This window comes from Sus scrofa, chromosome 16 (assembly GCF_054392235.1).
Source record: "Sus scrofa isolate SSC_HxYL_T2T_F1_AM1 chromosome 16, Sscrofa_HxYL_maternal_Yorkshire_Landrace_v2.0, whole genome shotgun sequence".
NCBI lineage: Eukaryota > Metazoa > Chordata > Mammalia > Artiodactyla > Suidae > Sus > Sus scrofa.
In genome coordinates this window covers 65,253,590-65,268,253 of record NC_139398.1, presented here as the reverse complement: position 1 = coordinate 65,268,253, position 14,664 = coordinate 65,253,590, and the positions used below count along the sequence as shown (strand labels likewise).

The 14,664-nt window shown below is 39.5% G+C and overlaps 2 protein-coding genes across 6 annotated transcripts in view; both read left to right on the top strand.

Moving 5' to 3' along the window:
* On the top strand, window positions 1-4,482 carry LOC146395631 (uncharacterized). The gene has a single exon (XM_085001777.1). It carries the CDS (start codon window positions 267-269, stop codon window positions 729-731), a length of 465 nt encoding a protein of 154 aa, XP_084857903.1. The 5' UTR covers window positions 1-266; the 3' UTR covers window positions 732-4,482.
* RANBP17 (RAN binding protein 17) overlaps window positions 1-14,664 on the top strand; it is a 324,083-nt gene that overhangs the window by 192 nt on the left and 309,227 nt on the right. For 3 of the 5 annotated variants that reach the window (XM_021076681.2, XM_021076680.2, XM_085001776.1), the window contains exons 2-3: window positions 9,746-9,892; window positions 13,082-13,172. In XM_021076681.2, the coding sequence (XP_020932340.1) occupies window positions 9,746-9,892; window positions 13,082-13,172 (238 nt within the window). The remainder of the gene's footprint in view (window positions 1-9,745; window positions 9,893-13,081; window positions 13,173-14,664) is intronic. The other 2 variants (XM_085001775.1, XM_021076682.2) reach the window with 1 other exon arrangement.

Below are 14,664 nucleotides of genomic sequence, written 5' to 3'. Positions count from 1 at the left end.
TCTGCCGCGGGTCCGCGCTCCGCCACCCCGGGAAGCCGGCGGGACGCCGGGGTCTGGAGACTGAGGGCCTAGGCCGGCGGCGGAGGCCAAAGGGGCCGCGGGGCTGGCACCTCGGAGCCCCAGCCTCCAGCCCCGGCCGGGGACCCGGACACTGGCCTGGGCTGCACACCTCGGGAGCGGGCCCGAGGAAGGGGCGGCCCGAGCTCGGGGGCGAGGGGTGGAGGGGTAGAGACCAGGCTCGGAGCTCGCCCCGCGGGGGAGGTGGGATGCCGGAGACCGGCGGCGCCGGAGCCCGCTTTCCCCTGTACCGCCGCACGGCGCTGTGGGCGGCTTTGGCGATGCCCAAGCAGGTGGGAGCTCCGCCGGGCGGGACCAGCCTTCCCGCAGTGTCGCCAGCCAAGGTTCCATCGTCTGCCTTCATACAGTTAGGGCTGAGCTCGAGAGGGGGCCTGGGTCCGCCAGAGGATCGGCGTAGCAGTTGGACTTTAATTGGCCAGAGCGGGCAGGGGCTGTATGTGTGGGGAGTTGCGAAGGAGAGCTCTGCTGCAGCCTCATTGGAGGAGGAAACGGGGGCAGGGCGCGCTAGGAGCGCGGGGAGAGTCTGGATGGGTCGCGGGCTGGAGAAGGAAGGCTCCTGTATTCTTGGGCACTCTGGCATCTGCATCCAGTTATTCATTCAACAAACATTTATAGAACCTCCCCTCGCCCTCCACGTGTTTCAAGCACTGTAAGAAGTTCTGGGGTAAAGGATTACATCATCTACCATTCTTGCCTTCGTGAAATTCACAGATAATGACAGTAAATGTGAAAAATGATATGATAGAATTAATCACAGGATATCTTGGGAACTTTGAAAAGGAGCAATCAGCCGTGTGTGTGTGTGTGTGTGTGTGTGTGTGTGTGTGTGTGGAGAAGGTGTGAGACAGCTATGCTTCTCAGGCAAGACTTTTGATTTTCCATTCATCTACTTATTTATTGAATTCCTAGTTTGCTAGGCACCTAAGATACAGCTCTAGCAAAACTTTATGATTTGTACACTCAGGGAACTTGCAGTCTGTTGGATCTTGAAAGAATTGTAGGAGTTGGCCGGGCGAAGAGGAAGGAAAGGGTATAGAGGCAAAAGGACAGTGTGAGCCAAAGCAAAGAATTGTGGAAGAACGTTGCATGTTGCAGGAAGTCTGGCTGGAGCATAGGGTTCATATAAAAAGGAAAGGGAGCAGGGGAGGCTGTGCATGGCAGGAGATGAGTTAGGAGAAATATGCAATTTTCATAGTAGGGTGGCAGTGATCTCAGTGTCACATCCCTTTGTAGACTTCTTTGGACCCCCTGTGATACAATGACTCTTTACTTAATTATTGATTCTTCCTAAGGATCTTTTAAACCACCCACTTTCCTGTGAGGTAATTGACAACTCAGGAGGTAGTTAAGTCTCACACCTTACCTTTGGACTCCTTGCCATTTTGAGGGTCTCCAGGTCAAAGTAGTGTCATTACCACTTTAGTAAATATGCCCTCTGGGAAATATCTTCACAAGAAGAATCTCACGTGAAAGTCTTTGGGATTGTAAATAGGCAAACAGATGTTCATAGTTTAGGTGTAAGTCTTGAAGACGAATTAAAAACTAAAATTTGGAGTTCTCATCGTGGCACAGTGGAGACAAATCCAACTAGGAACTATGAGGTTGTGGGTTCGAGCCTTGGCCTCCATCAGTGGGTTAAGGATCCAGTGTTGCGGTGCGTTGTGGTGTATGTTGCAGATGCGGTTCGGATCTGGCATGGCTCTGGTGTGGTGTAGGCCGGTCGCTACAGCTCCGATTAGACCCTTAGCCTGGGACCCTCCATATGCTGCGGGTTCGGCCCTAAAAAGACAAAAACAGAACTAAACTGAAACTGTTTGTGACGTTTTCAGACTTAGAAATAGTAAATCACCCAGTCTGGAAAATTTCTTCATATTTAGGTAATGTTGGAAAAATTAGCTGCTAATGCTAAAACTTCCCAACTTGGTTTCCCAGGAATGGATTTCACAGGAGCTCTGGGCAGCTTAAAAGTGGAGTTGGGCAGCTAAAAGACCTGATTGTTTGGGGAGGCCAGAAAAAACCTGTGAACCTTCTCAGTTTGATTTGTTTTCAGCATATGGATCATATTCTTAGTCAGTTAACCCAAGGAGCATTTATTACTTAGGATAACTGGTACCTAGCACTTTGTGAACTTTCACACACTTGTGGTAGATTTTGAGCACACACCTAGCTTGAGCGGTATGTATACACAGCTGACCTGCTGTCTCTGTGTATTTTTTTTTGCATCTGTTAGTTCAACCAACTATGAAAATATTTTTTAAAAAATTCAAAAAACCGTGAATTTGCTGCACACTGGCAACTATTTCTATAGCATTTACATTGAATTTGCAATTATTTACATAGCATTTATATTGTGTTAGGTATTATAAGTAATCTAGAGATGATTTAAAAGGATAACATTAAGAAAAATGAAGGAGATGTAGTTGGTTGATTCTTTTTTTGCTTTCAGGGTTATTCCAGAAACTGAGATTATAGTCATGCTGCTGCTGCTGCCTTTTTTTTTTTTTTTTTTTCTTTTTCAGCTGCTCTCATGGCATATGAAAGTTCCCAGGCCAGGGATCTAATCAGCCACAGTTGCAACACTGCTGGATCCTTAACCTGCTGCACCTAGCCAGGGATCGAACCCAAGCTGCCACAGAGACAACACTTGATCCTTAACCTCCTGTGCCACAGCAGAAACTCTTAGTCATGTTTCTTAATGCCTAGACAGGTTACCTGATTTGATCTAGAAGTGATTGTGAATGTTTATAGTTGAATAGAATGGTAACCTGATGAAATGGATTTGGGAAAGATCATCCTGACATTATAGATTTGAATAGGGGAAACTATAGACAGAAGAGCTACATGGTATTTTATAATTAACTGAAAGGATTATTTACAATTCATGTAGATCTGCTGTGCGCCAGGCACTGGATTAAGCTTTCTCGTCTTTTCTGTGTTAATTTTCACAGTTATTTTGGAAGGTGGATGTTATCACCTGCCATTTCAAAAGTGAAGTTAAGAAAAGTTAAATAATTTGCTAATGTCATGTAATTGGACAGATTCCAAAGTGTCCACTCTCATTCTCAAAGAAGCCCTTAAAGAAATCTGGGGCACTGTAGGCCACAGAAAATAATGTTCTGTGGCTCTACTGTCTATGAATATCAAGTTAAGATGTTGAGCCCGAGTCTTTATTTTAAAGGAATTGGTAGGACTTTATGACAGTTTAGGTTATGTACCTGGAATTAGCCAAACTTCAAGGTTTGAAGGCACAATTCACAAAACTACCCTCACTTCTGATACAAACTGCATGTTTGGGGGTTTCTCAGTACCACCCTCAGTTTTCATAGTTTAGCAAAAAGACTCACAGTATTCATTGAAAGTTATCATACTCAGGATTGCACTTTATTATTGGGAAAGTACACAGATTGAAATTGATTAAAGAAGAGATGCACAGGGCAGTGCCTGGGAGGTTCCAAACAAAGCTTTTGTTGTCCTCAGGACATGTTATTCTCCTAGCATGTATCCGTGGCAATAAGCACCAAGTATTGCAAACCACAGAAGTGCACCTGAACTTTAAATTCTGGAATTCTATGGGGGCTTCTTTAGGTAGTCATGATTGACTGGTTGATTGCCACATGATTGATCATGGTCTTTAGTCAGATGATACCATGTGATGATCTAAAGCCCTACCCTAGGAGTTCCTTGTGATTCAGCAGGTTCAGAACCCAACTAGTATCCATGAGGTTGCGGATTTGATCCCTGGCCTCACTCAGTGGGTTAATGATAAACAGCGTTGCCGCAAGCTGCGACATAGGTCGTGGATGCAGTTTGGAACTGGCATGGCTGTGGCATAGCCTGTGGCTGCAGCTCTGATTTGACCCCTAGCCTGGGTGTGGCCCTAAAAAGACAACAACAAAAACCACATATGTAAGTCCCCACCCTAAAACCAGTGGGTTGTTCTTTCTGGGGTGGCCAGCAACCAGTTTAAAACTATGGGATGCGATCAGCTTCTCCCCCTCCCCCCACCCAATCACAGACGTAGATTATCTCCCAAAGGCCAAACTTTTCTTTGGGCAAGGCCAAACTCTTAACTCTCTTTTACAGGAGGGACTAAAGAGAGGGAAGAACAAATGATAACATCAAGATTGTAAATCTAGGAGTTCCCGTAGTGGCGCAGTGGTTAACGAATCTGACTAGGAACCATGAGGTTGGGAGTTCGGTCCCTGCCGTTGCTCAGTGGGTTAAGGATCCGGCATTGCCATGAGCTGTGGTGTAGGTTGCAGACGCGGCTCGGATCCCGCGTTGCTGTGGCTCTGGCGTAGGCCGGCGGCTACAGCCCCGATTCAACCCCTAGCCTGGGAACCTCCATATGCCGAGGGAGCGGCCCAAAGAAATAGCAAAAAAAAAGACCAAAAAAAAAAAAAAAAAAAGATTGTAAATCTAGATTCAGGTCTACACTTCCGAAACCACTGAAAACAAAGGGACACGTGATGTGGAAGTCTGTGGGAAATATGTTCAATTCGTTTTCTGATTCTTTGGAGCTGTTTCCAACACATTTCTGCCTTTCCAAGAAGAAGAACTTTGTAGATAAAGGTAAAGATGGTGAACAGACAGGGTAGGAAGTATGGACTAGGACATATCTGCAGGTAGATGATGACTCAAGAAAAAGGTGGCAAGATGGCAGGGTGGTTAGGAGACAACATGTACTTGGGGCCTATGGATTCGTATTGGGATCAGAACGGATCATTTACTTTATCTTGAGCAGCACATGTCTACCTGATCTCTCAGCCATGGTTTTTTCTTGTCTGTGAAATGGATGTGCTAAAAATATGCGTTTTACTGGAGTCTACTTTTTAGGATTGATTTTAAAAATAGAAGATGGAGAAACTAAAGCACTAAAACAAATACTACCTACTTCATTGTAGAAGGAGCAGTTCTAAGGGGCTCAGGAATAAGCCTTTAGGTATGTTCAGGAAAAGATGGTAAGGGGAGGAAAACACAAAGAGTTTGTGGGAAATTAGTAACTTCAAGATGAAGGCATTTTCTATTAATGGATGTCAGGTAGCTTAATTCCAGAAGGCAGGAAAGATTCAGGGAAGTAATTGAAAATAGTTTAAATTTAATTGAGGTGGGATTTTTGTGGTACATTGATTTATTTTATTATTAGGGGCATTTTTCTCTAGAACAAAAAGCCCTTCATTTCTTTCAGCTTTCTAGAGGTATAATTGACAAATAATAAACTGCACATATTTAAAATGTGCAGTTGGATGAATTTCACATAAGTAGGGACCTGTGAAACTGTCACTGAAATCAAGATAGCGAACATATCTGTCACCCCCAAAGCGCCTTTGTGGTTCCCCCTTGCTGCTTTCCCATCCTCCTCTTCCCCTCTTTCCTCCCTCCAAACCTGAAACCACTGACCTGCTTTCTTTTATATAGAACCATACAATATGTACTCTTTTTTTTTTAAATCTCTTTCTAAGCATTTACCTATTAATGGACACATGATAGGAATTACGGTATTGAAAGAAGTCACATCATTTAGAGGTAAATTGTATGTCAAGGACAGAGGGTAGAGATGAGTCCGGAATAATTAGGGAGATCCCTGTTTACACTGTAGGCAGGATTATGTCATTGTCTCTTAGGTTCTGGAAGTTGGATGATGTCTGTTTGTATTTGATAGTTAACCTGTGGGAGTTAAGTGATGTCCAGTTCCACTTGTTCTACCTGTTATTTATTTGAGCTTCTGATGTTTCGATGAAGCCCTATAGAAGGTTTCATAACTCAAACCTGGTTTGTCAACAAATTGAGAAGGGATCCATTTCTCTGAGGCATTCTTATGTTAACCATATTCTCAGACATCAGTGTATAAAACTAGGATGAAGTTTATCGGTTCACCATGAAAAATAAAGTCTCCATCTATAGATAGATTTTCTAGAAAATCAGATGCTAATCAGAAGATTGCTTAGTCACTCAGCATTCATCACATTGTGAGTTTAACTGTTTGAAATGTTTAGATAATGCTTGTCCAACAGGATAAGGATCTTTATCTATGTATCCTTATCTCTAAAAAGGATTTAGTATGCCAGGCACTTGTTTACTTGTTCTCATTACAATGAAAAAATAATTTAATTCCCCCCCCCCCAGCTTTAATCTTAAGAGAAAGTTCAAACTTTTCCCTTTTTATCTTGCACTGACTTTCAATGCTAATAATTTGAAATACCTTTGGGGGAAAAAGGGTAATGGGTAACATTGTTAAAGTAAACACTATTTAACTCCACGCCAGACTTGTTCTGTGTTGAGGTTCTCTAAATCAGTACAGCAAAACATAGAAAATAATTTCCAGGACTTTTCCAGAATCTTTCCAAATAGGTTTACTTAGGTACCATTGAATTGATTAATATGGTTTCGTCACTTTCCTGGGGCTGTTGTGACAAATGACCACAAACTGGAGGCGGGTTAAACAATGGAAATTTATTCCTTTATAGTTACGGAGGCCAGAAGTCTGACACTGATGTGCTGACAGGGTTGGTCTCTTCTTGGAGGTCTTGAGGGAGAAGCGGTCCCACGCTTTGTCCCTATATTCTGAGAGCAGCTTGCCGTCCTTGGTGTTTTTGGCTTGTAGGTGCATCTCCCCAGTCTTTGCCTCCTTCTTCCTATGACCTTCTCCTTGTGTCTCTGCATCTCACATGGCCCTCTCTAAATCATTGGATTTAGAGCCTCCCCCAAGTCCAGAAAGATCTCATCCCAGATTCTTAATTTAAGGATTTGCAAAAACCCTGTTTTCAAATAAGGGAGCATTCAGAGGTATTGGGGATTAGAACTTGGATATATCTTTTAGGAGGGTACAGTTTCACCTATTATAATATGCTTATTAGGTAATGCCAATAACAAACAAGTAGACTTTATCGTGTGTAATGTGTGCCAGAAGTTATGTGGCCCAAACTCATTTAAACTTCCCAACAAATCTGAGGTACGCTGTTATTAGTCTCACTTTTTTGTTGTCTTTTGTTTTTAAACAGTTAGGTCTTGTCTCTGTTTCTGCCTCATTCTTTTCATACTCAAAGTCTGCTTCTTCAGAGATTCTTAGACCTAGATGAATGCATGATGGACAGCAGGATCAGTTTATCATTAAATTATTCTGGGTATTATCAGCTTTGAAATTCAACCCTTCAGATTTATTAGATGAAGGAGAAATCTTCTGAGGTTGATTATGAGTCATGGGAGGAGAAAGGTAGCTCTCTTCATTTTTGTATTTTTTTACCCTTGGAGAATATGTGGAAATTCATACATATTCAAAAACTATAAATTTTCTGTGAATTTTTGTATTATGAATAGTATGTAGTAGCACTCTGAGAGCTTGTTGGGTCAATTTAGGTAAAGAAAATGTTTAAAATGTGGTTCATTTGAGGTCCTTAATCTAAATTTGAAAACTTTCGTATACTTTTCTTTTTGCTGTAGCGGAAAAGCCATCCTAGTCTGGGATGTTGGGCTCTGACTTGAGTAGGGAAGTGGGAAATGCCATAAAGAAACTGAAAAGTTGAGAGAAGTGAAAAGAATAAAGGAAGCTAGAGGAGGTTTCATGTCAGTGTTTCTTGTATATTCCTGTTAGGCAAAGATATATGCATTTGAGGGAATGTTTAGGCTAGTGTAGCTGTATGGCTGCCACATAAAAATTCAGGCCAGAAAGGGTTAAAAAGAATAGCATTTCTTTATCTTGTTACCTTCATATGCCCACCTGATGATGAAATCTGTGCCCTTTTTTTTCCTCCTTCAAAGAATAATTCTCCCAAGTAGTTTGTTTTAGTAAGATGCCTTTAACAAAAATTCTCTAAAGCTAAGAGGAATACTGAACTCATTTAAAAATTTTTCTTTCAGATTTTATCCGTGTGACCTATGTCTTTAGATGGGATTGTATTTATAAACAGAATGAATTATTCTTTTTTCCTTATAAAATTTGTTTTTCTTCCATGTATATTTTTAGACAATTTGTAAAGGTTATACTCCACTTACAGTTATTACAAAACATTGACTGTATTCCGTGTTGTACAGTACATCCTTGTAGCCCTGTCTTATACCCAGTAGTTTGTATCTCACACTGCTGTACCCCTGTATTGCCTCTCTCCACACACACACACTCTAACTACCATTTTGTTCTATCTCTGATTCTGTTTTGTTTGTTTATATTTACTAGTTTGTTGTATTTTTTAGATTCCATATGTAAGTGATATCATTTAGTATTTTTCTCTGATTTATTTCACTTAGCATAATGCCCTCTAAGTCCATCCATGTTGCTGCAAATGGCAAAATTCCATTCTTTTTATGGCTGAGTAATATTCCTGTGTGTGTGTGTGTGCGCACCACATCTTCTTGATCCATTCATCTGTTGATGAACACTTAGGTTGCTTCCATATCTTGGCAATTGTAAATAATGCTGCTATGAACGTTGGGAGTATGTGTATGTTTTTGAATTAGGGTTTTTATTTTTTTCAGATATATACCTAGGAGTGGTATTTTCAGTTTTTTGAGAAACCTCCATACTGTTTTCCACAGTGGCTGCACCACTTTACATTCCTACCAACAGAGTAGGAGGGTTCCCTTTTCTCCACATCCTCATCAATGTTTTTTTTGTTTTGTTTTGTTTGTTTGTTTGTTTTGGTGTGTGTTTTTTGATGGTAGCCAGAATGAATTATCCTTTGTGTCTGTAAAATAAGAGCGTGCAACATGATACCTAGTCGTTACACTGCTATAAACCATAGGGTCGAGTCATAGTTCCTAAAAGTCATGCTGTAGTTTACCTGCTGCACTAAAAGTCATTAGTTCAGAAGATTCACATCAGCATATATTTATATCTTTTCCTTTCTTTTTTTTTTTTTTTTGCCTTTTTTTCTTTTAGGGCTACTCCCGCAGCATATGGAGGTTCCCAGGCTAGGGGTCTAATCGGAGCTGTAGCTGCTGGCCTACACGAGAGCCACAGCAACGCGGGATCCGAGCCACGTCTGCGACCTACACCACAGCTCACGGCAACGCCGGATCCTTAACCCACTGAGCAAGGCTAGGGATTGAACCTGCAACCTCATGGTTCCTAGTCAGATTCGTTAACTACTGTGCCACGACGGGAACTCCCATATATATCTTTTCTTTTTTATATCTGGAACCATTGACATTCTTACCATTTGAAAAAGAATGTAAATTGGCATAATGTCTGCACATGATAATTTCCGTCACTCATCTCCTTAGCTTCATTTGGCATCTCCTTCTTGCTGTCTTTTTACCAGTCACACAGACCTTTTAATGCTTTAAAATGATTAAGCTCCACTTGGGGCCTAGGTAATTGCTGTTTCTTTGTCTGGGCTGCTGTCTAGTCTTTTTTCATATGGCTTACCTTTTAGGTCAGCATAAATGTTACTCCTTCAGGCAAGGCTTTTCCAACTCCTTGAATCAGGCAAGTTCTCTTCTTTTTATACTCTTCCTTTTTCATCACAGAACTATCAATTTAAACAGTTTGGAGATAGAAGATCAACTTTTTTTGATCACCACTGTGACCCCTCATAAGTAGTGGTAGCTCAATAAGCATTTATTGACTTAGTGTATACAGGTGTGATATTTGCTTCCCTTGTTTCCTGTGATTAATACATTTACTTTTTTTTCACTCAAGTAAAATGTTCATTTTTTTTTTCTTCTCAAGAGTTTGGCTGAATTGGAAGTATTATGTACTCATCTCTACATAGGGACTGATCTTACACAAAGAATAGAGGCTGAGAAAGCACTCCTGGAACTTATTGACAGCCCAGAATGTCTCAGCAAGTGTCAACTTTTATTAGAACAAGGAACAGTAAGTATTTGATAACAGCAATTAACAATGAAAGATCATTAGATATATGTCAGTGTCAATGAATGCATGTAGGTTAGTGGTATAGGTTCAGTAATAAGTATTACCACGTCATTGCTATCATTGTAAAACTGGGCACCGTACTATTATCTACCTGTTTCATGCACATGCATTAAAGTAACATAGTTTAGCTGAGAAGGCGTAGATGTATAAATGAAGAACTATGGGGTGATATGATAAGCACTATAGTAAGAGACTATAGCGTCTATAGAGCAAAGTTTGGCAAACTTTCTGTAAAGGGACAGATTATAAATATTTTAGATTTTGTGGCCAAGAGGCAAAATCAAGCATGTTTTGTAAATATGTCTGTAAGAAAAGAAAAAAAAACAAATTTCCACAAAATTTTATTGATGAAATTTAAAATATGGTAGTTGAGTACAGTTTGTTTTTTAAATAAGTCTGTTAATGAAAAGAGTATGAAATTATTCCTTTGGGGATAACATTTTGCCTGAGGTTCAGTGTTAGTATTTCCTGTCGTCAGCATTGACTGCAAATGTTCCTATGTTAATACTGACCTGTAATGAGATTTTACAAGTTTCATCTCTGAAAATGTCTTTTCATATAGATAGGTACTGCAGAATATTGATATCAGTCATGAGCATATGACTTTAAGCATATTCATCTCTTGGAAGGCATGTGTAAAGTTCTCTTAAAACTTCTCTTGATATTTCCCTGTTAGAATGTCATTACACTGTATATTAATCACTTCCAGTTAAAGGTTAGGTGGAGGCTCCTCAATTGCTCAGTTAAATAGATTTTGAAGTATGAAAATTTCCTTTGCACTTGCATCAAAGTCTGAAAAAAGTGCTGCTGGAACATGGTTTGAGTTCAGAAAATATACTCAGGAATAGAGACTGCTGTTCTTTTTAATGTTTTAACTGTGGAAAGTGTATAAAGCAGCTTGATATTACTTGTGGTTCAATTCATGTTAGTTGTTATTGAAATGACTTTATTGCATTGTAAGTTTCATAGAAATACTAAATCCTAAGCACTGTTGGCATTTTAGGCATTTTTGTAATTTTAGGTTGAATTCATTAAAAGACATTATCAAGTTTGCAGAAAAACTAATTTCATAAGCCATTTGATGTTCAACAGTAGTGGATAAAAATGGTTATTCTCATTCAGAAAAATTTGTCTCAGTCCTGAGCCAAAAACAAAAAAAAAAATTCAGTAAAACTTTACCATTGCCAAGCTATTGAATTACTGTGTGGTAGAGCAAGTCAGAAGTTTCAGCTTTATAGCTGACAGAAATTCCCAGAGGTGAAGATAAATTCACGAAAGTGAATTTTCCACTCTTAACACTACTGATTCATTAATACATAATAGATTCAACTATTTACTACAGAGTATCTACTGCTGAATAATAAAATGAATAACCACAGACTCTAGACTCTTACATTTTTACGAGCTTTTTATATTTGTTCAGCTACGCCTTTTCTATTCCATATATTTTTACCACCACTCGTGACACATTTTAGCAAATATACTTCAGGTTGTACAGAATTAGTGTTTTCTCAACTTCTTTGAAAATGTTCTTGCCAGTAGTTGCGTGCAGTCTCTTCATAGAGATTAATTCCTTAGTCACTTCAAACTTAGTGTTGACTTCTGGAATAAATAGGTAATGTTGGCAACAGTATGAGCAGTGCATGTTGGTAACTATGAAATCATCAAGAACTAAGGAGAACCTCCAGATCATCTGCCTTGTTTCAAATTGACTTTTGATGTTGTTTGGATATCTTCAACTGTATGGCCATTATATGGCTGGTAGTCTGAAGTTTTATCTTCTCTGCATATATAACTTTGGCTACTACAGTGAAATAATGGTGATTTAATTAATTTTCTGTTCGTAAGTAGCTTTCCTTACTTGGCTAGTAAATGAGCCCTTTTGAAACTTAATTTTGGTTGCGGCCTCACTTTATTTTTTGTAGTGGAGAAATTCCACTACTCTGAGACACTCTGTTTTACATTTTCTCCCTTTTTCCACTGTCGATTTCCTGTGAGTTAGAAATATTGACACCAGTGCTTAGTCTGGTGTGATCAACTTACACTGTATTCTTTTAGGACAGCTATAGTGCCATTGCATAAAATGCACATTGCTTTGCTATCTAATTCAGTGACAAAATAATTCACATTCCACCATGCCTTAAAAGTTAGACATTTGAAGTCCATGTCTATCTTTTCTTGTTTTGACATGTTGGGTATGCACTGGTAACACTGAAAGGTACATGTCACATTTTGGTGGTACTCACGGCACTCCAGGCGTGCTGTAGTGTTATAACTACATCATTGCAGTTTATAAAAGTGCATTGAGCAGCATTGAGAGGCAGTGAGCACCATATACTGTTTTAACTATTTGATTCTGCTGTCACAGTCTGAAAGCAGCCATAGATATTATGTAAATGAGTTTGGCTGTGTTCTGATAAATTTATGGACACTGAAATATGGATTCCATGTATAATAATAACAAAATAGTATTATCTGAATCTTCCGCCTCCCCCTAACTGTTTAAAACAATAAAAACCATTCATAGCTCATGGGCCTTGCAAAACAGCCAGGATTTGGTCCAGGGGACTTACTTAGTTTGCTGACCTCTGGTCTAGAGAAGAGAAGAAAGGACTGTCTTTACAAGAAATTGCTGAGAGTATAGTGAATAATGGAGCCAAATTTTGAAGGATTGAGTACACTGTTAAATGAAGACAGTTTGTGGCCAAAGTGAATATTGTCAACATGGATGTAAAGGAGTGGGGAGGTCAGGGTGGGAGAAGCATTGAAAGGAACTGAAAGAGGGCTGTTGTGGTCAGAGGAGAGAGTAGAGTGGAACTAGATTGGAAGAGATAACCGGAGGCCAGAACATGGAGGGCTACAGAGATAGGGTGAGTGTGTTTTATTTGAACTTGCTCATAATCATTTTTTCCCTTTCGATTACTTGGTCTTGGAAAAGGCTGCCTGCACCTTCCTCGACTACCCAACCCTTACGAAGGGTTTTATGCAGGTGTGCATGTGTATTTTATCCATTGTAAATGTGCCAGTTTGGAAAACCAGAGAAGTTCTCATTATTGCTAGGGATAAGTTCTTTTTGTAGTGTTTTGATTTTTCCATGATAATAATAAGTAAAATTTTTTTTCTTTGCAGACCTCCTATGCTCAACTCCTTGCAGCAACATGTCTTTCAAAACTTGTTAGCCGAGTCAGTCCTTTGCCAATTGAACAGAGAATAGATATCAGTAAGTGGTTTATTATGCTCTTTATCAAATTGCACTTTAAGGAGTCCCCTTGTGGCAAAGCAGGTTAAGGCTCCAGCATTGTCATTGCAACAGCTCAGATCGCTGCTCTGACATGAGTTTGATCCCTGGCCCGGAACTTCTACATGCCACAGGCACAGCCAAGAAAAAAATAAATTTTCCTTTTAAATAAGCTAAATTGTTAACAGGAATGTTAGTTTATTGTCATTTTTAAAAGATGAGTAGTCAAGTCTCCTTAATGCAGAGAGTGATGAATAATGATGTGTTATACAAAAATGTAGTCAAAAAAGCATTTGCTTCGTTTGATAATAAACAATAACTAGCACTTTATTGTCTATACTTTTACTAACATTTGCACTGTCTCATTTTATCTACCAAACTCCTGAGATGAGTACTGTTATCATCCTCATTTTATAAATGAGGAAATTAAATTTGATAGGCTCTGTAACTTGCCCAAGATCAGACAGCTAGCAAGAAGTAGAGCTGATTCAAACTTACACAATTTGTGTGGAGTCCATGCTCTTAGCAATTGTCTTAACTTCATATACAACTAAATGATGGGAAAGAAGTCTACTCTCCAGGAGGTCTCATCATGGCACAGTGGAAACGAATCTGACTAGGAACCACGAGGTTGCGAGTTTGATCCCTGGCCTCGCTCAGTGGGTTAAGGATCTGGTGTTGCCGTGGCTGTGGTGTAGGCTGGCAGCTACAGCTCCAATTGGACCCCTAGCCTGGGAACCTCCATGTGCCTCGGATGAGGCCCTAAAAAGACCAAAAAAAAAAAAAAAAAATCTACTCTCCAGTATTTCTCAGGATGCTATATCAGAATCATATGGAATGCATATAAAAATCAAAAGCATATTTCTGTATTATATTTCTCCTTATAGAAAAATAATGTGTGTATGGATGAACAGCGATTGGAACTTAGTGTGGTAGGAAATTGATTCTATGAAGTACCAATATGTTTTTCAGAAGTAATATTTTAAGATTTTATGTGTATGTGAGCTTGCTTTTCATGTGGACAAAGCTCTAATAGTTGAGGTATATTGGGATTTTGTTGTTATCTTTGTTCATATTAGAAATAGACTGTTGACTTATTTCTGCTCTCTCGCCTCACATTCACATCATTCATGTTCGTGTAACAGAAAAGTTAAAATCTAGTATTTTGTATGATGGTTCTTTAAGCTCAGTTTTTGAATGGTCAAATCCCATAGTGATTTGTCATTTGCCTCATATATTTGATATTTCTCTTAAGCACCTAAGAACAAAGAGAAACTTCCTCAACTTGATAAAGAACATCTACCAAAAACCTGTGAGATTAAACAAACCTAGAGGAGGATTTATCTATGCGCTCATGGACTTGTGTGCTTCAGAAAGCAAAAGAGAAAATTTATAATTTTAAAAATAAGGATTCATATATTATAAACCTATGATAACAATGTGATTTTGTTTATACACACACACATTTTAGGTG